The sequence below is a fragment of the Chrysemys picta genome, chromosome 11, assembly GCF_011386835.1.
Source record: "Chrysemys picta bellii isolate R12L10 chromosome 11, ASM1138683v2, whole genome shotgun sequence".
NCBI lineage: Eukaryota > Metazoa > Chordata > Testudines > Emydidae > Chrysemys > Chrysemys picta.
This window is the reverse complement of record NC_088801.1, coordinates 2,834,173-2,857,837: the sequence shown is the minus strand read 5'-3', so window position 1 is coordinate 2,857,837 and position 23,665 is coordinate 2,834,173. Positions and strand designations below refer to the sequence as shown.

Here is a 23,665-nt window from a genome sequence, read left to right as displayed (position 1 = left end):
TGAGCCTGGGGCTTAAATACTACCTCAGTGTACCTGCCCGCTTTGGGTGTTCTCCAGCGCTCCATCTTGCTGTGGATTATCCATCTCTGTTCTTTTATTAGATGTAACACATTTTAGCCATTATCCTGGGCAAATCTGTTACATTTAAGTGTATTAAAATGTTAATCCAAAACTACAGAACTATGATAAGCCAGGGCTTTGGGAACTGATTCAACCAAGAGGGTATTCTGCAGATGTGAGACTGCAGGTGTCTCTCGGCCATAGACAGCTGGCTTTTCGGGAACACCGAGTTTCAAGATCCAAACATCTGGATACACAATATTTTTAAAAAACTGAATTAAGGAATAAAAAACTACTGCAGTTTTCATGTTAAGAATTTTCATAAGCATTTACTTCCATAACTGAATGAAATAAAACGGAAAAGAACAGAGCCAACTACAGTCAAACACAAAAAAAGGCATGAAATCCCAGCTGCCTTTCAGATGCTCAGAGTTGCATTCACACACATGGATACATTTCCCCTAAAAAGCAGCATTATGGAAGCTGATAAATAAATTTCACCTTGTAGACTTAATTCAGTAGCTCGTTTAAGGTCATCATCTTCTTTTTGTTCTCGTGCCTCCTGATGGAAAGAAAACAAACTTAGTTCACGGAGACACTTCACTGTTTAAAATTCTTGTAGTGTGCTTTTTCTATTGAAACTGTGCTGCTTTGGTTTCTACAACAAACCTGACAGAGACCATTAAAAGTTCCATGTGAAGGAATGTTTACAACCAGCAAGAGTCCAAAGTTCTAGTGCAACAGGACCTGGGACAAACCTTAATTAAAGCTTGTCAAAGCTACTCAAGTTTTTGGTATGCAGCAGAGCAAGTCCCTAGTAACACCATGAGCTCTCTCTGGATCATTGATTTGAAAAGCATCATAATGAATTTGTGAACCGTCTGCAAAGTAAAACTGTCACTTACACACACAGTTCCCCACGCTACGACAAAATTTACACAATTTTTCTGCCCAAAGCTAACTGAGGACACAGGCCTCAATCAAAAGGTGAAAATATCTGATACAATTTATTTTAAAATTGCTAAAAAATTGCAGCTTAACAAAAAATATATAAAACTCATGGAAAATTTTCTGTATTTCCCAACTCCAGAAAAGGATTTTGCAAACATTACAGCAAGAATTTTAACAAGTAGGGATAGATAATAAAAGTGAAACCATATTTTTGGGGGGGTGTCTGCCCTGTCTCCTTCCACCACCCTCAAAAGGGGTCTGTGTTGTAGCAACACTGATTCCAGCTGAAGAGACTGGACGTGGCTGGGTCCAAAGCCAGTCGGCACTACTGCATAAACAGGCTCCTTAATTCAGGGTCTGAATGCACGCCAGGCCTGAATCACAGGTGGGATGGCAGGTCCTCATTCTGACTACACCAGAAGCTAACATTTAAATCCATTTTACATTATTGCCATAAGGGTTTTTCATATCTCAGTTCCCAAAGCACTAGGAATCTAGATCTTAACAGCACAGCTGAAATGACGCAATCCATCACTGCGCCTCACAACGAAATACACTGGAGGATGGGGAAATTTGCCCCGTGATATCTAGGCCAACCCCATCTCTTACAAGGAGTACCATGATATCTCATGTCAACACAAAGCAGACAGGGTCCTCAGTTCAAGGACTTATAACAAATGATCTCCTTCCCCATCACAGTAAACTGTATTGAACTCCATTTGTCTATACAGGAAGGATGAAGGGTTAAATTGACTCCAAGTTGTCTAGGTATTTCAAACCTGAAAATAAGTAGGGTTGGCAAAATTAGATTTTTAATTTTTTTCGAATGTTGATGATAAAAATAAAAATCTCTATAAAAGATTTTTTAACTTTTTTTTAAATGTTTTATTTTTACATCTGCTCAGTGGTGCTGGAACAATTTGCATAGTGGGGGTGCTCAGAGCCATTGAATCAAACTGTCAACCCTGCATATAATGGAAACCACTTCAAGCCAGGGGGCGCAGCAGCCCCCCTAGTTCCAGCACCTATGCAGCTGCTGGAAATTAAGGGCAGGGCAGGGCAGGGCAGGAGTTAGGGCAGCACTGACAGCAGGGCTGCAGGGGGCTCCCTGCACAGCTGAGGGGCCCAAGACAACAGGGCACAAGGTGCGCGAGTGGCAGCCATGGGGTGCTGCTGAACCGTTCCTGCTCCCCTCAAGGTCTGTGTGTCTGAAGGGGAGATGAGCAGTCTGCCCACTATCTGTGTAACACGTTAGCAACCCAGGGGGGTTGTTGGAACTCGAAATGTTTGTAGATGCCCGGTTTGCCAGTAGCACTTCTTTCCCCATGTGTGTTTGACTAGAAGGTTGAATTAGCCTTTGCAACCCTAAGACTGGTTACATGGGGCTATAACTGAAGACTATTCAAAAACTGCAGCAAGTGCATAATGCAGCTGTCTGTTTGCTTAGCACAGGTCAGAAGTGCAGGGTGATCTGCACTAGCTTCCAATTTGTTTTGGGGTGTAATTCCAGGTGCTAATATTAACCTAAATGGTTTGGGACCTAATTATCTGAGAAACCTGCCCTCATCCCTCATGTGATACCACAGCAGTTGAGCTCAGAAGAACAGTTTGAGCTAACCGTATTCTGATTTAAACAAGAGAGCTGCTGGCATGGCTGTCTGAAGGGGTGGTCATCTGCATTAGAACCTGCTTCTCCCTGGACAGGACATGCTGCAAGGCCTTCAAGTGGGGGATGAATTAGGGAGGTGTACGGAAGTTAAAGAGTGAGGCTTGTTAATTTTCAGTACACAACTAGGTGAGGAACAGCTTTGCCTTTTTTTGTAGAGGTGAACCTTTCAAATATCTAGGTGTGATTCTCAAAGTTTATACTAACTGTGATTAATATAGTTAATCTCAACGACTGAACTGGGTAGTGAATTAGAATAATCTTCTGCTTTTCATACTGGTCTCTTCTAGAAGATAAGCAGTAGAGACAATGTGCAATTATTGTCCAAGCCAGGGTGAACTTTTATTTTGCCATCAGGTTTCTGACACTAGAAAAGACGACTTAGGGAAGGGAGTATTAGCTCTTACTTGTTCTTGGAGGCTCTGAGCCAGTGCCTGCTGAAGTTCTTGTTCCTCCCGCTCTCGCTCCATATCGTACTGCTGCAGCCAGTCAACCTCCCCCTGGGAGCCTTCCGGAGTTTTGTTTTCCTTATTCTCATCAAAATCTTTAGTTATCTCAGTGAAATTGGCAGGGCCTGAGGAAGCAAAGGACATTTATGCTTTTCTGGTCCCTTGTTTGTTACCATCTAAGTCCTCTTTAGGCCCCTGAACTCCTTGGAGCACAGTGGCATCTACTGGTAGAGGGACAACCAATAGATCCTGAGGAATGCCTAAGGATTTGATGAGAGAGGGGAACGCTATAACTAATCTTACAGGTTTGGGACTGAGCAAGGTTTTATCCAAACCCTCTCTCCCCAAACTCTATGCTTTCATTTAAAACCTGCAGCCTTTGCCTAAACAAACATGTCCCATTCTGCTAGGCTTTCACAATGGTGGCCCAAGTGCAGCTAATGGACATTTGGCAGAGTTACACTATGTGGATTTAGACCGTGCTTACATATTACAGTGCTGGCACCATAGAAAAACCTAACATTGAACCCACTATGTTACCTCTCAATAAGACCGAGGGAAGCAGCAAAATCTCCTAAAAGCTGTTAGGGTTTGTCCATTTTTTGCTTCTGTTTAGAGCTAGATGATCTACAGATTTTTTAAGTAGTATAAAAGCACAAGTAATTTACAACTTTGTAGTTTACCTTTAAGATGTATGCAATGGAAAGAAGAAAGAAGCTGTTTTACAAAGCTTCTGGAGGGAATATTTGTTGCCATTACTATATGTACCTCTCCTATCTGCAGCATACTTTCAATCCCCAATTGGCTACAGGTAAATGGTCAGAATCCCCCTAAAAAAACCAGCAAAGCAATCTATCTTAATGTGAACCCACCCTTGAATTGGAAAAACAGACTTCCACATCTGTTCATTAGTTATCAGAGGATTACAGACAGCAGAATGACAGCATCTGCAACATCTTGAAAATGCAGGACCACCAGAGTCAGGATTGTAACCCAGCTCTGTCTAAACCTCTTAAATGAATCGCAAAACAGAATTTTTTACGTCTGTGACTCAAACTTTCATTATAAGGAGCAATACTCCACAAGGTTTCTGGCTATTACACAGCTCTCAGCTATGAGTAGGAGTAGGGAAAGTGTGTCCTCCGTAATGTCTAAACTAGGGTTACCATACGTCCGGATTTTCCCGGACATGTCCGGCTTTTTGGACTCCAAATCCCCGTCCGGGGGGAAATCCCAAAAAGCCGGACATGTCCGGGAAAATCGGACATCTGGCCGGGGGCTCGGGGGCCTGGCCGGCGGTGCCGGGCCGGGGGCTCGGCCGGCGGTGCTCGGGGGGGCCCGGGGCCGGGCGGCTCGGCCGGCGGCTCGGGTGCCGGGCCGGGGGCTCGGCCGGCGGTGCTCGGGGGGGGGCCCGGGGCCGGGCGGCTCGGCCGGCGGTGCCGGGGGGGGGCCCGGGGCCGGGCCGGGGGGCTCGGCCGGCGGTGCTCGGGGGGGGGGGGGGGCCCGGGGCCGGGCGGCTCGGCCGGCGGTGCCGGGGGGGGCCCGGGGCCGGGCGGCTCGGCCGGCGGCTCGGGTGCCGGGTGCCGGGCCGGGGGGCTCGGCCGGCGGTGCTCGGGGGGGGGCCCGGGGCCGGGCGGCTCGGCCGGCGGCTCGGGTGCCGGGTGCCGGGCCGGGGGCTCGGCCGGCGGTGCTGGGGGGCTCGGCCGGCGGCTCGGGTGCCGGGCCGGGTGCCGGCGGTGTTCGGGGGGGCCCGGTGCCGGGCCGGGCCGGGGGGCTCGGCCGGCGGCTCGTGTGCCGGGTGCCGGCGGTGCTCGGGGGGGCCGGGTGCCGGGCCGGGAGCTCGGCCGACGGTGCCGGGCCGGGGGCTCGGGGGACGGGCTGGGGACCTGCGGTGCCGGGGGTGGGCCGCGCCTCCTCCCCCCCCCCCACACACACCCCCCCCCCTTACCTGCTTCAGGCTTCCCGCGACTCAAATGTTCGCGGGAAGCAGGGGAGGGGGCGGAGACTTTGGGGAGGGGGCGGGGTTGGGGCGGGGCTGGGGGCGGGGCTGGGGCCCCTTTAAAGTGTCCTCCTTTTGGAGGCACTAAATATGGTAACCCTAGTCTAAACTTGGTAGATCTCCCCCTCCACCTGCTTTGAAAGTACATGAAATTCGGTGTGACTGTGTAAAATGCACCACAGTGTATGTGAATACGGGAGCAGACTCAAGGTTGTGTGAATTATTTCATGTATTGATGTCCAACATGAAGTTTCAGACAGTACCTGACATTTTGAGCTAACTGCAACCTTCAGTAGTGTACGGTTTTTGCATTTCATTTCTTAACTCTTAAGAGGAAAAGAAAAGAAAGACGGAACTTCATCTGACTGTGTTTTCAGGATAGTGGAGTTAGGAAATAATCTGATCCAAAGCAAATAGCATGAACAAATTACAAGATTTTAAAAATGTGTTAACCAACTAGAAAAGCTGAGACCCAATTATCCCACGCTCAAATCAATGGGGCTTCCTCACAGTGGTAAAGTTAAGCACGTGTATATTTGTTTGCAGGATTTGGGGCCACAATCTGTGAAAGCATGTTGGGCTTATTCTGAAGGATTTACAGAAATGTAAGGTGCTGTTTTAGAAAAGAAAAAAGAAAAACTTTTTACAACTGTCTACACAGGAGGCCAAATTAATTACAATTCTATTGATTTTTCACTATGCATCAGAGGGATTTTAGCCTTACCCTTTGAATGTATTAATCATCCACAAACAACTGTCTTCAGATATTGCTACTATGCTCCTCGGGATTGCAATGGATTTGGAGACAGTTATAGAAAATAAAGCGTACTCAGAATATGGAAGAGTAAAACTCTATAATCAGTGAATTGACAGAGGTGATTGTTAAACAGGAGATGGAAAAAAATCACCAAAACATTGGTGATGACTAAGTTTAGCAGAGACATATTACAAATGTTTGACATGAGAATATTTTCAAAATTCAATACATGAAAAGCTTTAAAGACAGGAAAAATGTAAGATATTTATATATCGCCATGTACATCAGACACTGCCTACAATCTACTGGCATGCAATTCATGCCCCATATATTGCTGATCTGCTGTTGTAAATAACTTCAGAATCACCATAGAATCTGTTCAGTTAAGATAAAGTTACTTCTCATCCTACCTGATTCTGTAGTTGCTTTGGGTTTCTCAGTCTCTACACACTGCAGATTTTCTGGCAATTCCTGCACCTCGTCCTCTCCAAAACCAGTGTCGGGGCTGCTTGTGGGTTTATCTTCATCATGGCTCACAGAGAATGAGGCTTCCCTCTTGCTAATCTCTAACACAGCTGCTAGCAACTCATCCTCGCTCATTCCATCGAAACCCGCATTTCCCAAGTCAGAAGATTTATCACACTCTGGTTTACTTCGTTTTGAACCCTACAAATGAATGGATTCAGGCTAAAAGGCTTTTAAAAAAAGTCAAAGATGTGTCGCATCCAGTTTACATTTACTGTGCACATTTCTTTTGGGTTAACTGTCAGGAAGTGGGAGTTTGGGTCTCAACCATACTAAATACAGTTCACATATACAGAGTCAATGCCATATGACTTTAGGGACTAACTTTGAATAATAGATCTACAACAGTAGTTTTCAACCTTTTAACATTTGTGGACCCCTAAAAAATGTCAATTAAATGTGTGGACCCCTTTGGAAATGTTAGACAGCCTGCGGATCCCTGGGGGTCTGCAGATCACAGGTTGAAAACCACTGATCTACAACCACCAGGATTTGCAAGATGTGCAAGGCTACAGGGCTCTCTTCATCTGTGATCACTCCACCTTCCCCTTGTGACACCTTTCATCCTATTTCAGCCAGTGAGCAGCTCAAGAGAAGGCAATTTAAATATCCTCTAAGGATTGAATAGTAAAACTGTTGTGCAGCTGACACGCTTGAGCTAAAGACTTCAGTGCAGCGCTAATACAATTACCTCTGCTGCCAATGGGATCCCAAGCCAACACATATAGAGAGGTCAATCAGATGGCCTGGCAAAGCATTCCCCTTCAGCATAATTGTGCTAATTATGAACCAATCTCGTATTTACATCTGTTTTATTCACAGGCTGATAGACTCTGACAGCCCAGACACAAACACGGAAGGGATTTTTTAGGTTTGAAAGGGTATGTTTTCCCCTCTCAATAACACAAAATGCACATGTATTGTAAGTCCTACAGAAAGGAAAGAATCTTTTACCTTTTCAGGCTCTTCTTGCTGTTGCTGCTGTTCTCTGCTCTGTACATCACACAATCTTTGACTGTGAGCAACAGAGCGTTTCAATGGCTCATCCTCACTATCTGAATCCACATAGAGTGCCACGGAGCTCTTTGATTTGAATGTATACTTTCTGAAAATTAAAAATACAGCTATAATTTCCTAGCACTGTAGAAACCTGTTAAACTGTTAAAAAAGGAAATTTGGGCATAACAGGTTATGCAGGTTTAGAAGAGACTCCATTGGAGCATAAGCTTTCGTGGGTGAATGCCCACTTCATCAGACGCAAGCAAGTGGGCATTCACCCACGAAAGCTTATGCTCCAATACTTCTGTTAGTCTTAAAGGTGCCACAGGACCCTCTGTTGCTTTTTTACAGATTCAGACTAACACAGCTACCCCTCTGTTAAGAGACTCCAGTTTGCCATATTTAAAATCTATTTACTTAGCAGATCAATTTTCTATCCTAGCTTACCTATTGGTGCATTGAAAGTTACTGCATTCCTTTACCAGGTATTCATTAAAAGAACTTCCCTGCACTTCTGTGTTTAGGTAGTTACAGTGCATGGACAATGTTCTCTGAACATTCCCCTAAGTGGACTCCGTTAGTATAGAGAACTCATTATTATATGCTGTTTAACTTGGGAAATTTATTTAAATACTATAATTATTCTCTGAAACCAAGTTGCATAGATCATAAAGACGCTAAATAGTGTTGGCAGGACAACATTTCACATGTGTAATATTTTTCAGTTTTCCATTTTGCCTTTTGCAGGTGTTGCTTTCGGTTTTATTAAAACCAAAAGCAAGGAGGGCTCAGGAAGGTGAAAAATAAAAGCACTGTGTATAGGTTAAGACAGTGGCTCTCAACCTTTCCAGATACTGTCCCCCCTTCAGGAGGCTGATTTGTCTTGTGTACCCCCAAGTTTCACCTCACTAAAAAACTACTTGCTTATAAAATCAGACATAAAACTACGAAAGTGTCACAGCACACTGCTACTGACAAATTGCTGACTCTCTCATTTTTACCATATAATTATAAAATAAATCAATTGGAATATAAATATTGGACTTAATTTCAGCGTATGGTATATAGAGCAGTATAAACCAGTCATTGTATGAAATTTTCGTTTGTACTGACTTCACTAGTGCTTTTTATGTAGACTGTTGTAAAACTAGGCAAATATCTAGATGAGCTGATGTACTTCGTGGAAGACCTCTGTGTACCCCTAAGGGTACGTGTACCCCTGGTTGAGAACCTCTCTACATGCATCCTCCAGTGTCTTCACTTTTATGCAGAGTAAAGTTATCCAACACTACATTACATTTATCACTGTTTCTCAGGAGCTGGCCTCTCAGAATGAAGTGCAGGAACAATGTTCCTCTAACCCCCACAAATAAACTCTAGGATTAAATGACTCTCTTCCAGAACCAACGTTGGTGCGCCAAACATAAGGACAGAGAAAAGAACTAGTTCTTGGAATAAGAGACAATTTTGCTTCTCTGATAAACAACTTACAAACCAGCTTCTTGCAGTTGTGGTTACAACCAGTTCTTAAGAGCTGTGGAACTATCAGAGTCCATACGAACTCAGTTCAGTTTTCCTTGCTATTGTAGGTTTTAATACTGAAAAAAAATCTAGTTGGTGTTATAATTCTAAACCTCAGAAAACAGGCTTATAAGAGAAATGCTGACAGATGTCATTTGGGCTGTGTGAACACTAAAAGTGTCCTTAATATTTATGCCATTGGAGATGCAATTTCAAGACAACTCTGGAGCATGAAAAACAGTGTAGAGACAATAATTCAAAAACACAAAAAACAAGGAGTAAAAATGGAAAAGGAAGACAAAGGTGGGAGAAAGGCAAGACTTATTTAAATGCTCAAAAGTTCTTCAGAGAACTCCCCCAAATCAAGGAAATTTCAGAATTACAACTTACCTACAAGGTGTGGAAGTGCTCACAGTACAGGAATTCACCATTTGGGAGGCTTTCAATGGTCGAGAACTATAAACAGAGCAAAGTATTTATTGCCACAGTTATAGTCTGAAAAAAATGTGCATTTTACTCATCTGCTACTACATGCTAGCCCGTGGGCAAAAAATAAGGAGAATACCTGTGTGTATTTGTTAATCACAGAGATTTAGAGTAAGAATTCTATGCTATGAATCTACAAAAGCTGTTCATAAAAATAATTAACCCTTTCAACTGGATTCACCTCTTAGTGGCACACCCTAGGACAGCTTTGAGATTAAAAGCTTGCAGCACTCCTGTCAGGACTGCAACTCATTCCTTTTTCTACCATCTTCCCAGCTCCTACTGCCAACTCATGACCTGCTCTCCCACAACCTGCCCTGGTGGCTTTACTGGCTCCCTGCCTGGCCCACGTTTTCACCAAAACAACTGTCACACAAGCTTTCTGATCCACCTGACCCTCACCTCGGATCGCTCAATTCCCCCCACACCCACCAGCTGGCTGCTGTTGTAGCAATCCCTTCCAATCCACACAGCCCACTTCCTCTCCAAACCCAAGACTGCTGCATCCAGTTCACCACATGTCACCCCCTACTGCTAGCCAGGAGGATAGATTAAGACTGAGAACATTCAGGTCCTATTACAAACCACTAAAAATCTGACCCTTTAAAGGGTTTTTCTCCTTTCTTTCTTTACAGAAGTAAAGTTTTCAATTACAAAAATATACGGTTGAAAAACCTTAGTCAACACTAAGCACGAAGAACACGTGTGCCATCCTGCTGAACATGCCAGATACATCCTAACTCGGTATGCTATTGTGGTTAGGGCACTGGACCGGAACACAAGAGATCTTGGTTTTGTTCCTTGGTCTGCCAGACTGCCTATGTGAGCCTGGGCATGATACTCTGTGCCTCAGTCTACCATCTGTAAAAATGAGAGGCCACGGTACGTCCACACTTGGAAAGCTGCGTGCAATTCTGGTCACCCCATCTCAAAACAGATATATTAGAACTGGAAAAGGTACTGAGAAGGGCAACGGAAATTATTAGGGTATGGACCAGCTTCCATATGAGGAAAGATTAAAAAGATGGGGACTGTTCAGCTTAAAAAAGAGACAACTAAGGGGGAACATGATAGAAGTCTATATAATAATGACTGGTGTATGGAGAAAGTGAATAGGGAAGTGTAATTTACCCCTTCACATAACACAAGAACTAGAGGTCACCCAAATAAATTAATAGGCAGCAAGTTTAAAGGAAGGACTTCTCCATGCAACGAACTGTCAGTCTGTGGAACACATTGCCATGGGATGTTGTGAAGGCCAAAAGAATAACTGGGTTCAAAAAAGAATGAGATCAGTTCCTGGAGAATAGATCCATCAGTGACTATTAGCCCAGACGGTCAGGCACACAACCCCATGCTCCGACTGCCAGAAACTGGGACTGGACGACAGGGGACGGATCACTAAAGACTGCCCTGTTCTGTTCATTCCTTCTGAAGCATCTGGTCCTGGCCACTGTCAGAGATGGGATACTGAGCTAGATGGACTGTGAGGTCTGACCAAGTATAGCCATTCTTAAGTAATGCTTCCTTACTTCATAGGGCTGTTGCGAGGACAAATTCACTGTGTGAGGTACTAGATACTGTGGTGATGAGCACCACAGAAAAACCTATAAATTAATGGACAGGTCAGCACAGCAAAGGGTGCAGGGGAAGATCAGCAGGGGAAGGGTATGAAGAGCTATCATGGTGCACCAAATATGAAATGAAAGCTCAATCATTCTAGTACTTGTACTGGAAATAAAGCTGAATTATGGACTCACAGGGAACTTCCCTTGGTAAATTCTACCAGTCCATACCCCAGAGGTTAAGGCAGGGTTGTTCCTTACAGAGTGTTCTCTAGATATTGTCCTGTCTAGTTTTAAACATCTCAAAGCAAAGGAGCTTCCGCCACTCTTACATCATGAGATGTAATTCTCCTTCCCCACACATCGTCTCATACTGGTATCATTATGGATTAACGCAGCAGACAAAAGACTTGGCTTTTAATTCCGTAAAGGGAATCACAATGACCTTTGAGAGGGTAGGAGCAATTTTTAAATCTCTTTTATTGATTTGACTCTCTGTAGAGTAGATCTGATGTGTAACATTTGATACCATCTCCTCCCATATGCCATATACATGAACTTAATACCCATGAATAGAGAACTGTGATAAATTCTGCTCTTCACACTTACACTGCAGAATGCGCACTCCATCCCAGAGTAAGCGGTGGCCGAGTGCTTTCTGTACAGTGAGATAACAGGGTCAGATATCTTGGTATAACCACCTGCTGCCCAACTTTGTGATTCAGAGACAGTGCCACATTGAAGCTGTATCGTTTCAGATGAAGAATCAGGACCCTGAAAGATAGGAGGCAGGGCAGAAATAACTGCATTAAGTTCAAAGCCAAAGACACTAGCCAGTAAATAAACACATTCAAAACCCAGCTTGCCCTACCCACAGAATAGTCACCTCAGTTTCAAGTACATTTTATTTTTAGAAAAAAAGTTTTCCACCTCTTGGCTTTCTGACAAGAGATGTTTGATTGCATTAATAGTTACTTGTGTGGTGAGCTTGAGGAGATGTGGTCCTGCAGGACTCTGGGAGCTAGGACACTTAGGGGTCTGTAGATAGTAAACAGTCCCCTGAATTTAATTTGGGTATTTACTGGCTGCTAGTTTATAATGAAAAGCACATGCTCTCAGCCTGATCCTCTCAGGAGACAGTTCTGGTTACTGCTTCTATCTAGCAAGACCCCGAAGTTGCAGACCATTTTAACAATAGGCAGACATCCTGCTCTGTTGAAGCAGTCAGACTTTGTCAACTCAAGAGACTTCCTGATTCAATCAGCATCATTTTGTTCTTGTCCAGGATGAGCTTACGCCAACCGGCTTTTATTCAGGTCCTTATTTCTGCCATCTAACGAGAGAGCTAGGAAATAACTGATTGCTTCCAAAGAGGACACAGAGCCAAGTATAATGATCATAGACCAGTGTCATCAGCATATTCCCTGAAGATATCCCCTACTGACTTAACGTACATGTTGAACAACAGGAGTGGTCAAGACTTAGGCCTTGTCTATACTACTTTGGTAAGTCGACCGAAGGGCTTGGCTACACTTGCGAATTACAGCGCATTAAAACAGCCCTGGGTGCCCTAGCTCACTCCCCGTCCACACTGGCAAGGCACGTAGAGCACTCTGACTCCGCAGCTAAAGCGCTCCTGGTACTCCACCTCGGCGAGAGGAATAACGTTTGCTGCGCCTTGGCTACAGGCGTCAGTGCGGACAAGATGTAGCATTACTGCGCTCCCATCAGCCTCCGGAAACGTCCCATAATCCCCTTAAGTCAAGTGGCCACTCTTGTCATTGTTTTGAATCACTGTAGGAATGCGCAGTGTCTATACAGGGCTGTATCAATGGGACACGCTCTCCCACTGACTTACATTACTCTTCTCAGGGAGCTAAAGTACCGGAGTCGATGGGAGAGCACTTTCCATTGACCTAACGGGTCTTCACCCGACCCGCTAAATTGACCCCTGCTGCACTGATTGTAGCAGTGCCCATCTACTGGTAAGTGTAGACATGACCTTAGACTGTTTGGCCTTGAAAATCAAGCATCCTAAAGGAGGAAAAGCAATCACTAACACAAACTGGGCACAGGGGTATTTTTATTAGTCATAAGCTTTAGCTAACTTCTAATACTTTTGTTCATGAAACTACCACCAACCTTACAAATATTCACTGTGCGGTGAGCCTTCCCTCTTGTACTACATTTTGTGTCTATTTAGACTGGGCAGGGACCACATGGTATTACCGGAATTATGGTATCACCAAAGGGTCCAAATTAGGGACCCTGCGCTCCATTATGCTAGGTTCTGTAAAACTGATACCATGACAAGATGATCCCTACCCCAAAGAGCTTACAATTTATGTAATGATTCCATCTATATGATTAAAAGTACCAAGCACACAATCAGTACTGCTTCAAGAGTACTGTGTATTTCTAATGATATCAGCCTGTCTAGTCTCAGCTACCACCCAGATATTCTGCTCTTTCTTTAGGACAAAGCTGGCAGCTGTAAACCTCCCTTTGAAAACAGGAAAGATCTGATCCTTAGTAGGAGAAAGTGCCAAGCTCTGACTTTCCGGAGGGAAAGGTATATAGGGGAGAAACCTCTCTGTACTCTTCCTTGCAGCCCACTATGCTCACTGTGACACAGAAAGACAGCAAGCACCAAGGTAAAAGGGATGGTTGGCCACGCAAAGTGAGGTCCTACATTGAACTCGATGGCATTTCTCTGTCAGTCTGGATATAACGTGGTAACTTTTGAACGCCACATTTGATCTATTCCAAAGTTTCAGGGAATGTTTTAGGCATCAGTGGACAGAATCCTATTGATTTTAGTGAAAAATCGGAAAACCAGAAGGGGAAAGTGGGGAATGCATGGAGCCCCAGGTATCTGGCTAGCACACGTATCAGCTTCAACCAGGTCTACCAAATCTGTAGATCAAAGAATTGATGGCAGCCATTAACAAGTTCCACCATAATTCTCACCCCACTGCCTATCTCAGCTTTGCCCTCCCTCCCAAACGAGTTTAAAATGTTGTTAACATGAATGACTTATCTCCCAGGCCTGGCCTACACTTAACATTTAGGTCAACACGGCTACATTGCTCAGGCGTGTGAAAAATCCGCATCCCTGAGCGATGCAACTGTGCAACCTAACTCCCCTAGTGTCAGACAAAGCTAGGTTGAGGGAAGAATGCGTCTGTAGCTATTGTTGGCGTAGCTGTGTCTCTCACTACGGGGTTATGCAAGCACAGCTCAGGCACTGCAGCTATGCCAATATAGTCCCCAGTGTACACTGTACCCCAGACAGAAAGAAAATAAATAATGGGGGGCAGGAGGAATGCACAGAGCCACAGGCATGGGGAGGAGAATGGGGGAGGGAGACATTGGGGCACAGCACCGCAGGCATGTGGTGGAGGGGAGGAATGACTGGGGGGGAGGGGAGGAGGGGTTGATTCAGAGCCCCTGGCTCTGGGGAGAAGAATGGGGCACAATGATATAGGGACACACAGAGACCCAGGCATGTGGCGGACGGGGTGAACAGGGGCATACAGAGCTCCTGGCATTGGATGCTATGGAAATAAAGGATAGGGTAAGGGAGAGGGGTTGCAGGGAGTCCTGAAGCAGAGGGAGATGGAATGGTGGCCCACAAGAAGCTGGGGGGTGGGGAGGGAATGGAGGAATGTCAGACTCCCCGGTGTGTACAATGAGCTCTGCATATAGAAGCAATGACGCGTACAATCCTCTAATTATATCTACCATTTTACTCTTCATCCTCTAGCTCTGCTCTGCCAGGCTGTCCTACGCACCAACACTTTTATCCGCTTTTATGACATGGGAAAGCACCAGAGTAGGATTTTACCCTTACCTGGGGAGCCTATTGAATTTGTGTGTAACAACAGCAGACTTTCCATTACACTTCTCACAGGAATACTCAATCTCCTCTGCCTATGAAAGACACAGCAAAATATAAGGATGACTCAACCAGATATTTATTGAAAGCAGATGGTCTTTTTCAATCCAGTGTTTCTCTGATGAGGGCACTCATCTATTTCTTAATTGACTTATCATTTCAACATGACATACCAAAACATGAATCAGATAAGAGAATAAGAAATAAGCTTACAACTGAAAGTCTGTCAGTTAAGACAGGTGGAATTAGTTAGGGAGAAATCGCTTTTTGCAAATCTGATACATAGAGCTAGAAAATAGAAAGGGTAAAGAAACATTAGTACTCAAAATGAGAGGACAGTAGTTTTGCAAGACCTGCAGCTTTTCCTCTCAGAAACTCCTACCACGTAGCTTTTCATAGCCCTTACTGGACAACATTTAATTCTCCATATCCCTAGTCCAAAGCTCCTATTTTTTTCTCCTGAAAGGCCCTCTGCCTCTGAGATCATTACTGATGTATCACAGTTAAACAGAATTTCCAAGCAGAGAAGCTAGAGGAGATGAAAAGCATTGCGCGAGAAGTATGCATACAGCAGCAATATTTAGACATTATCCACTGTTTATATAATTCATTTCTGTAAGCCAGCGGTCAAACCACACCACTACTCTTCTACTAAGGATGGAAGTCTGTACCTCAAGCATAAGCAATGGGCTTATTGTTCAGCCTTAGAAAGGATAAGTCCGTGTTTCCAATCAGTGTATCAAAATAAAATGAAGACCAATGTATATAAAAGGGACCATGGCAGATTTCACTGATTAAAATTTTTTACTACTGATCAGTTTGATTTCACAGGGGACTCCTAACAAAATGCAATACTGTGAATTGTACAGGAAACATTTATCTCCAGTTTTGAACAAGCTCACGTTGGAGGTCTATTTACTGTGTATGCATCTAGATATTTCAAATACAACATTTATTTTTTAATTAAACAGATATATATGGCCTCTGTTCTGATTTAAAGAGAGAGACTAGTTGTCCAAGCACCCTAGCACAGGATTGAGAACCAATAACTTCAGGAGTTCTAATCCCATCTGAGGTGGACTCTTCTCTAGGATTTACATAATTCTTCTGCGCCTCAATCTCCCTATTTAAGAAACAGTAAAACATGTACATCCCAGGAGCATTGTGAGGATCAGTTTGTGTCTATACAAAACCGAATTCTGTTACTCTTAATATATATTGATGTGATGTGTGTGTGTGTGAGAGAGAGAGATGAATGAATGAATGAATGAATGAATAGTAATAAATAAGCATTATGTACCCTGAAAAAGAGATCAAGGGAATCCTGGATGGATCGCGAAGGAAGTAATTTCTTTCTTCGGGGAAGATCAATGGAAAGATCATTAAACTGTTCTCGTTTAGTGACTGTTTCACCACACCTACAATAAAAAAGCACATGTGATTTTGCCTATACGTATGCTGGGAAATTATCATAGTTTATATGGTTTATTTCACAGTAACTTTACGCATGTGGACATACCGAGCCCATTTTAACTCATCAAGATGATAAAGTCTCTCACTGACTGAACTTGCGCTTTAATTTTGGGACTTGGGTTTGGTATTTTCATGATTTAAAGAAAGATTTCCTGTGAGTAATAGTTTGAGAGCAAACATGAACCCGAATGCTAAGAAGTACTTTGGAGTGGTCAAGGGATCTGTCATATGGGAAAGGCAACAGGCCTGGTGGTATAGCTGAAAGCCCTCCAATCTGCATCAACCCTCTCAGGAGGAAAGGAGTCAGCCCAACATCATGAGGGATCAAAAGGAAATCTGATTTTTTTAAAAAATGAAATACTAATATTTGCACACCTTTAAAAACCTTAATTTCATTTCAGGATATAAAAACTGGACCCAAGTAGTATCATACGACTTTTAAGGGCACAATATGAGACACACATATCAACAATAGTTGTCTAGAATGATGACATGATTAACACCAGCACAGTACCAAACATATGAGGCACTGGCCATAGAGGTGAATGAGCAGGCAGATGTGCTTACTCAGCACATCCTTGTGTAGCCTCCACTGGCATTGCTCCTTATGGAGCCACAGGAAAGCTGCCATTCCCTGGAAGAAACCACTGGGAGAATGACAGAGGAAATGTGGCCTGCCCACTTCTGGGAACAAGCCCTTTCCTGATGTAAAGCACTAATCTTGTCTAGTGGGCATGGATGGGAAAGCAAAAAAAAAAAAAAAAAACCCACCTACACCGAAACGAAGTCCTCTTTTGCAAACATATTAAAAAACTAGCAGGCTGCTCGGCGAATGTGTTACAGTAAAGAGCAGTGTGGTGTGAGGGTTTACACTGTGACTACACTTAATCTTCCTGTGCAGACAGTTTTAAGCATTTGGAAAGTTTTCATTTCTGCTTACATCATATGTAGGAAAAGAAGGAAACTGCTTAGTACTACATGTGGCAGTTGGTCTGTGGATGAATGAGATCACAGAATATGAAAATACTTTCCTCCCATCTGCAGAACTTTTACTTCTTAGACTTCGAAAGTATTGTGTCTCTCAAAAATACTTACATTTTACATATGATAGAATGTTGAACCTCGAACTCTAAGTTAGTGATAACTGGACAAGTGTAAACTTTCGTGGCTGAGATGTCCTCAGAGGCCCGTCCTGGCGAGTTATCTTCACCAGACACTGGCTCACTCTTCCAAGTTTTGTTTAACTTTTCCATGTCCTCCTTCAGCTGATCCAAACATTGGCTCAAAAACTCGTGTGCATCCTAGAAATGGTGTAAATTCTTTAGATTAGAATGACTCTCTGCATGTCCTGCTTTCAATCTCTCTACTGTACGTGTGTGGGTGGATGGATGGATGGATGGATGGATAAAACACACAGACTAACTCTGAATGCAATTGTCTTATATAGGATCACATGAACGTTCTGTTATAACCACAAAACTGACAATAGCCATCCATTCAACTAACAGCTATAGGGGGGCGGCTGCCCCACTCCAGGAGAGCCAGGGTTAAAAGCAGTCCTTGGAGAGGGCTGTGGCTGGGACCCGATTAGAACGGGGATGAAGAGCAGCTGAGGGAGGCTGGCTGAGTAGCTGGCCGCAGGTGTGGCCAGCTCAATCAGGGCACAACTGGCCCTGATAAGAGGGGCTGTGAGGCAGGAGACAGTGAGTCTCACTCCAGACTTGGAGTAGAAAGGACCTGGCTGCCTGGGAGCACCGGGTACCAGTAGCAGAGCAGTGCTGGGGAAGGCCAAGAGGAGCCGGGGAGCTCCAGCCTGGCAGCTCCCCAGGTGGAGGCCTTGTTAAGACCTAAGGGGGTACTGGGGCTGCAGAGGGGCAGCCCGGGGATAAGCAGAAGCAGCTGGTACAACCCCCTTGCCAGCGATGAGTGGCCATTACAGATTGCAATCTGCCCCAGGGGGCGGGGGCTAGATGATGACTGGCAGTAGCCACTGAGGCAAGGTGGACATGGGGTTTGGGGTTCCTCTGGGAGGGGAGACCCAGAGTGTGGGGGTACTGCTGTGGGCAGAACCCCAAGGTAACGGGCACCAGGGTCCGGGAGGGACACGGGGGCTTGAGGAAGGAGAGAGACAGGCCTGCAGGGGGTGCTCAGAGTGCTGGAATCGAGCTAATTCCTGCACGACCAGCAGGAGGCGCTGCAGCAGTGAGTGCTCAACCTGCTTCACAGCTCCATCAGGATCAACTTGAGCCCAATGGGCACAGACCAAGTCAACCAGCCTACTGCCGAGCTAGTGCACGAAGCATGGGAGCAGTTTGTACAAGAGAGAGCACTTACATTCTGCATGTAACCCGAGAATCTCTCTGCAGTAGCTGAAATGGCACTTTTCACTTTCTTGAGCAGCTCTTTCTTGACCTCAGGGCTGCAAACATCCTTTTTAGCAAGCAGATGGGCAAAGCGTCTGGAGAAATTAATGCAGTGAACGATTGGTTGGCTGGCTTTCCAAATCTTATGGTAGATAGTGTAAAACCTGAAAATGTCTCTCTACAAACATTTGCCAAGTCTGTTTTCCATTAGGGGATGAGGAAGAGGGATTCAGCTTGTACAACACTTCACAAACTGTCCCCACCCCCTTAGATTCCAAGTGTTTTAAAACTTAACTCCTGATGCCATCATTTCAGTGGGACTCTGCACTTAAAAATTCCTCCAATGTAAAGCGTACGTAACAAAATGTGTTATGTACAATATCTTATGAAATAACATCCCATTAAAATAAACAGATAAATAATTAACCTTAATTCTTATGGCCAATAAACACTTTTGTAAATTACACTCCACCCAGCTGCAAGTCAGTGAAATTTGAAAGGCAACACAATTAAAACTGATAGAGGAGAGAGAGTTTTACACAGCACATAATTCATGTGCTGTGTAAAACACAGTGCGTAATTCACTGCCTGAGACGAGCCAAAGGCTTAGTAATATTAAAAGATCAGATGTCTTTATGGACAATAAACCTCTACAGTTACATAAAGTAGAATAAAAAAGTGTATAACATATAAACCCTTATGTGCTAGGACACAAGCCAACCATTAACTGACTGCGACTAGGAAGATGCTTCCACTATTGGGAAGTTCTTTCATATTTGTCTTATAGATTTGCTTGTACTGTCTTCTGAAACAGCTGGTTCTGCCAATGTCAGAGAAGATATTGGGTTAGATAGACCACTGATTTGACACACTATGGCAATTCCTATGCACCCTACTTTATGTTTCCAAAATCTGTCCCTCAATACACTTATAAATTCCCAAATTATGATGGATTTTCAGAGACAGCAAAAACTGTTTCCAATTTCCTAATTTTACATTGCAGCTAGGGTTCAAGGCACAACCAACTCCTACATGCCTATACTCAAGCAACATGTCCTACAAATTCACCCCAAGGTCCAGTTTGCAGATAGAGTAAAATAGGAATTTCTGGGTATGGAACGGCTTCCGTATGAGGAGAGATTAATAAGACTGGGACTTTTCAGCTTGGAAAAGAGATGATGGGGAGGATATGACTGAGGTCTATAAAATCATGACAGGTGTGGAGAAAGTAAATAAGTAAGTGTTATTTACTCCTTCTCATAACACAAGAACTAGGTGTCACCAAATGAAATTAATAGGCAGCAGGTTTAAAACAAACAAAAGCAAGGATTTTTTTCACACAGTGCACTGTCAACCTGTGGAACTCTTTGTCGGAGGATGTTGTGAAGGCCAAGACTATAACAGGGTTCAAAAAAGAACCAAATAAGTTCATGGAGGATAGGTCCATCAATGGCTATTAGCCAGGATGGGCAGGGATGGTGTCCCTAGCCTCTGTTTGCCAGAACATGGGAATAGGCAATAGGGGATGGATCACTTGATGATTACCTGGTCTGTTCATTCCCTCTGGGGCACTTGGCATTGGCAACTGTCGGAAGACAGGATACTGGGCTACATGGACCTTTGGTCTGACCCAGTATGGCCGTTCTTATGTTCTTAAATAAAGTTAATGTCAAAAAAGAAAATATCCCACCCAAGCAAATGAAGTTTACCTGATAAGTGCATTGAGTGGAATTTTTTTCCAAGGGATACCCTGCTTAAGCAAATCATTAGCAAATGACTGAATTGAAAACAAGGACTGTAAAATGGCATTCATGTAGCAGGTATTTCCCAAGTTTGAAAATCTGAAAAGAACAACAAAGGATATTATTGAACATTGACCTATTAAGGCGTTTGCTCTTCTCCATCCCAACTGCTCCAACATAGCTCCTCCCTCCTAGACCATTAGTAGGGTTGCTAAGCATCCGGTTTCCGACGGGAACACCTGGTCAAAAAGCGACCCTGGCAGCTCCGGTCGGCACTGTCGACTGGGCCGTTAAAAATCCAGTCGGCGGCACAGCAAGGCCTGGGGCTAAGGCAGGCTCCATGCCTGCCCTAGCTCCACGCGACTCCTGGAAGTGGCCGCCAGATCCCTGAGACCCCTAGGCGCATGGGCAGCTAGGGAGGCTCCGTGGCGCTGCCCCCAACCTTAGTGTCAGCTTCGCAGCTCCCATTGGGAGCTGTGGGGGCGGCGTCTGCGGGCATGAGGGCAGCACACGGAGCCTCCCTGGCTGCCCATGCGCCTAGGGGCTGCAGGGACCTGCCGCCCACTTCCTCAGAGCTGCAGTAACCGTCGCCGGGACCCCGTACCCCCTCCTGCACCCGAAACCCCTGCTCTCCAAACCCCTCATCCCTGGCCCCATCCCAGAGCCCACACCCCCAGCTGGAGCCCTAACCGCCCTCCGCACCCCAACCTCCTGCCACAGCTCTGAGCCCCCTCCCGCACTCCGAACCCCTCATTCCTGGCCCCACCCCAGAACCTGCACCCCCAGCCGGAAAGCTGGCAACCCATTAGTCATCTTGTATATCTGGAAAGCATCTATGGGTATTTCTACAATCTAAATATAAAAATACTGTGATTACTCATTTGGTACAGAGAATAATTTTCAAACAAGCTTATTCCTTTCACAAGTTGGATTCTCTATATCAACTACTAAGTTCTCAGCTTAGCATTTTAACGAACAATTTTCTTTTCCCAAATTGGGAAAAGGGCTCCTTACTCAGGCACAATTCTGACTCATTTCAGAACCAGGTCTTGAATTCATTTCTATGTAATTAGTACACTTCAGTCTGCTCAAATTCAGACGACAGGGGAAAAAAGTCGGATATCAAAGTAGCTGAAACTTACCCTTGTAGCTGTTGCTGTGGGTGGCTGGAAAGGGGCACTCGAGGTTTGTTCCATCCTGTGTAGTCTTGATTAGATCTCATTTTTTTAACAGAGAGTGGGGCTGGCTGAGAGAGAAACCCCAGGCTTCTTTTGGCTGAGGGTGTCTGACTTGATATGCTAGACCTACAGTGCACAAAAAAAAAGGGGGGGGGGCAATAAAATGTAAGTTTTTGACTACACTGTTCTTTCAAGACAGTAGCAAAGACAACAATTATAGCCCATGACAAAAATGACAATCATATCAGCCTTATCCATTGCACATGCCAAGGTGCTGTCTATTTACTCATGGCAATTTAAATGGGATTGAGTTGGGGGAGACAAGGCTGTCCTATTCTACTTTTATTAGATTATGTCTTGAAGAATCTCAAAACAGGACTCACATAAAGGAATCACTTCACTAATAAAATGGTGCCGCCTTTGTAATGAAGTGCAGCAGCCAGGCAGACAACTGGTGCACACTGCATTGCAAAATAGTGGGCTACATATGGGAAGGGGAAACACTGGTCCAGAACACCCACCAAACCCCACAGCAGACAAGTCTTTGGTTTTTAAAATACCATTGGACAAATCCCCACACAGTAAACTCTGGGAAGGATGGTCTTATGGTTAAGGCATGACTAGACCACAACTCAGGAGATCTAGTTTGAATTTATGGCTCTGCCATTAACTTTCCATGAGAACCCTGGACAAGTCATTTAATCTCAATACCTCAGTTCCTCATCTCTAGAATATGGATAATATTTCCTCTCTCCCTACCCTTTGTCTGGTCTAATATGAAACTATTTGGGGCAAGGACTGTATCTCTCTGGTGCCTGCCTAGAACAATGTGGCCCCAATCTGGCACTACTGGAATACAGCTACTACTTATAAAAATAACTACCGTTTATCTACCTGGGAAGGGTGAAGGCTGATTCAATCTCACTGGGATTTGAACCTGGGATTCTAGAGTTTAGATATTTTAAATGTGACACAGACCATTAAACCATCCACTCTTTTCCTTGCAGAGTTTGGTTTTGATCCCAGATTCTTCCAAATCCCTCAAGTAATATGGTGTGAAACAATCAAGCCCATAGAACTGAATGTGGGGCTCTGATCTTCACTGACACAGTGACTCCGATATCCAGCACCAGCAAAGCTCCCTTCAACAGCAGAGCTTCTCAACAGAGAGGTATGTTGTATATAACTTTAATACAACCCAGGCTTTTCTTGATGAAATCTTACAACATGCAAATTAAGATATTTTTAGGAAGTCCATCTAGCCCGACGTGCATATAGGACACAGGACAACTCAAGTCTAGTACAAAACTAGAGTTTCAGCAATCCTGCATTATTTATGTCTGAAAAATGAAATGCACTTGTTTCCATGAATAAAATATGCATACCATTTGGTAAACATACAAAAAATCAAATGCCTAAATTCCTGAAAAACAGCTCTTTGTCCTGTAGAGAGAACACTATAGAGTCATGCCTACCTGTCCAGGTTGGAATTGCCAGTGGAGTAGTCCTTTGATGTGGACCTGCTACCATAAAAGGAGGATGATTGTAGAGGCAAAACCCCTTGAAGAGCAATAGAAAAAACATTTGTCATGTATTCCAGCTAGCTCAGCTATGTATACTGTACTTGAGGATGGTAAATGACTATACTTAATATGTAAAGGATTTAAAAACCTTTTCAACAAGTAATTTTTTTTCAGAGTTGTGTAATGAAGAAAGTACTGGCTCTAAATACTAAGTGCATGTAGTTTTTTCATATAAGCTAAAGGCTGGCTTGACACCTCCACCCTGAAATTCTGATTTGCTTATTTGAAAAAGGCTGTTAAAATGTGGAACCAACAACTGAAACAATGGAATGTGTATTTGTCAGTAGTTCAAACATGAAAATTACATACATGCAAACCCTTCTTAGCTATGATTTCCAATACCGTGTACACAAAATTCAAAACAAATACCTTGTACTGAAAATTAAGTTTCTTTTCCTATTCTCCATTTCATAGTAAATTAATGTACATTTGTGGGCAAAACATGAAGTA

At 44.2% G+C, this 23,665-nt stretch overlaps 1 protein-coding gene across 6 annotated transcripts in view; it reads right to left on the bottom strand.

Moving 5' to 3' along the window:
* USP37 (ubiquitin specific peptidase 37) overlaps positions 1 to 23,665 on the bottom strand; it is a 57,241-nt gene that overhangs the window by 9,790 nt on the left and 23,786 nt on the right. For all 6 annotated transcript variants that reach the window (XM_065560457.1, XM_065560459.1, XM_065560458.1 and 3 more), the window contains 13 exons: positions 23,108 to 23,192; positions 21,597 to 21,758; positions 20,422 to 20,553; positions 18,684 to 18,807; positions 17,445 to 17,650; positions 16,177 to 16,294; positions 14,832 to 14,911; positions 11,588 to 11,752; positions 9,318 to 9,383; positions 7,362 to 7,512; positions 6,293 to 6,548; positions 3,085 to 3,251; positions 562 to 622 (listed from right to left, as the gene is read on the bottom strand). In XM_065560457.1, the coding sequence (XP_065416529.1) occupies positions 562 to 622; positions 3,085 to 3,251; positions 6,293 to 6,548; positions 7,362 to 7,512; positions 9,318 to 9,383; positions 11,588 to 11,752; positions 14,832 to 14,911; positions 16,177 to 16,294; positions 17,445 to 17,650; positions 18,684 to 18,807; positions 20,422 to 20,553; positions 21,597 to 21,758; positions 23,108 to 23,192 (1,773 nt within the window). The remainder of the gene's footprint in view (positions 1 to 561; positions 623 to 3,084; positions 3,252 to 6,292; positions 6,549 to 7,361; positions 7,513 to 9,317; positions 9,384 to 11,587; positions 11,753 to 14,831; positions 14,912 to 16,176; positions 16,295 to 17,444; positions 17,651 to 18,683; positions 18,808 to 20,421; positions 20,554 to 21,596; positions 21,759 to 23,107; positions 23,193 to 23,665) is intronic.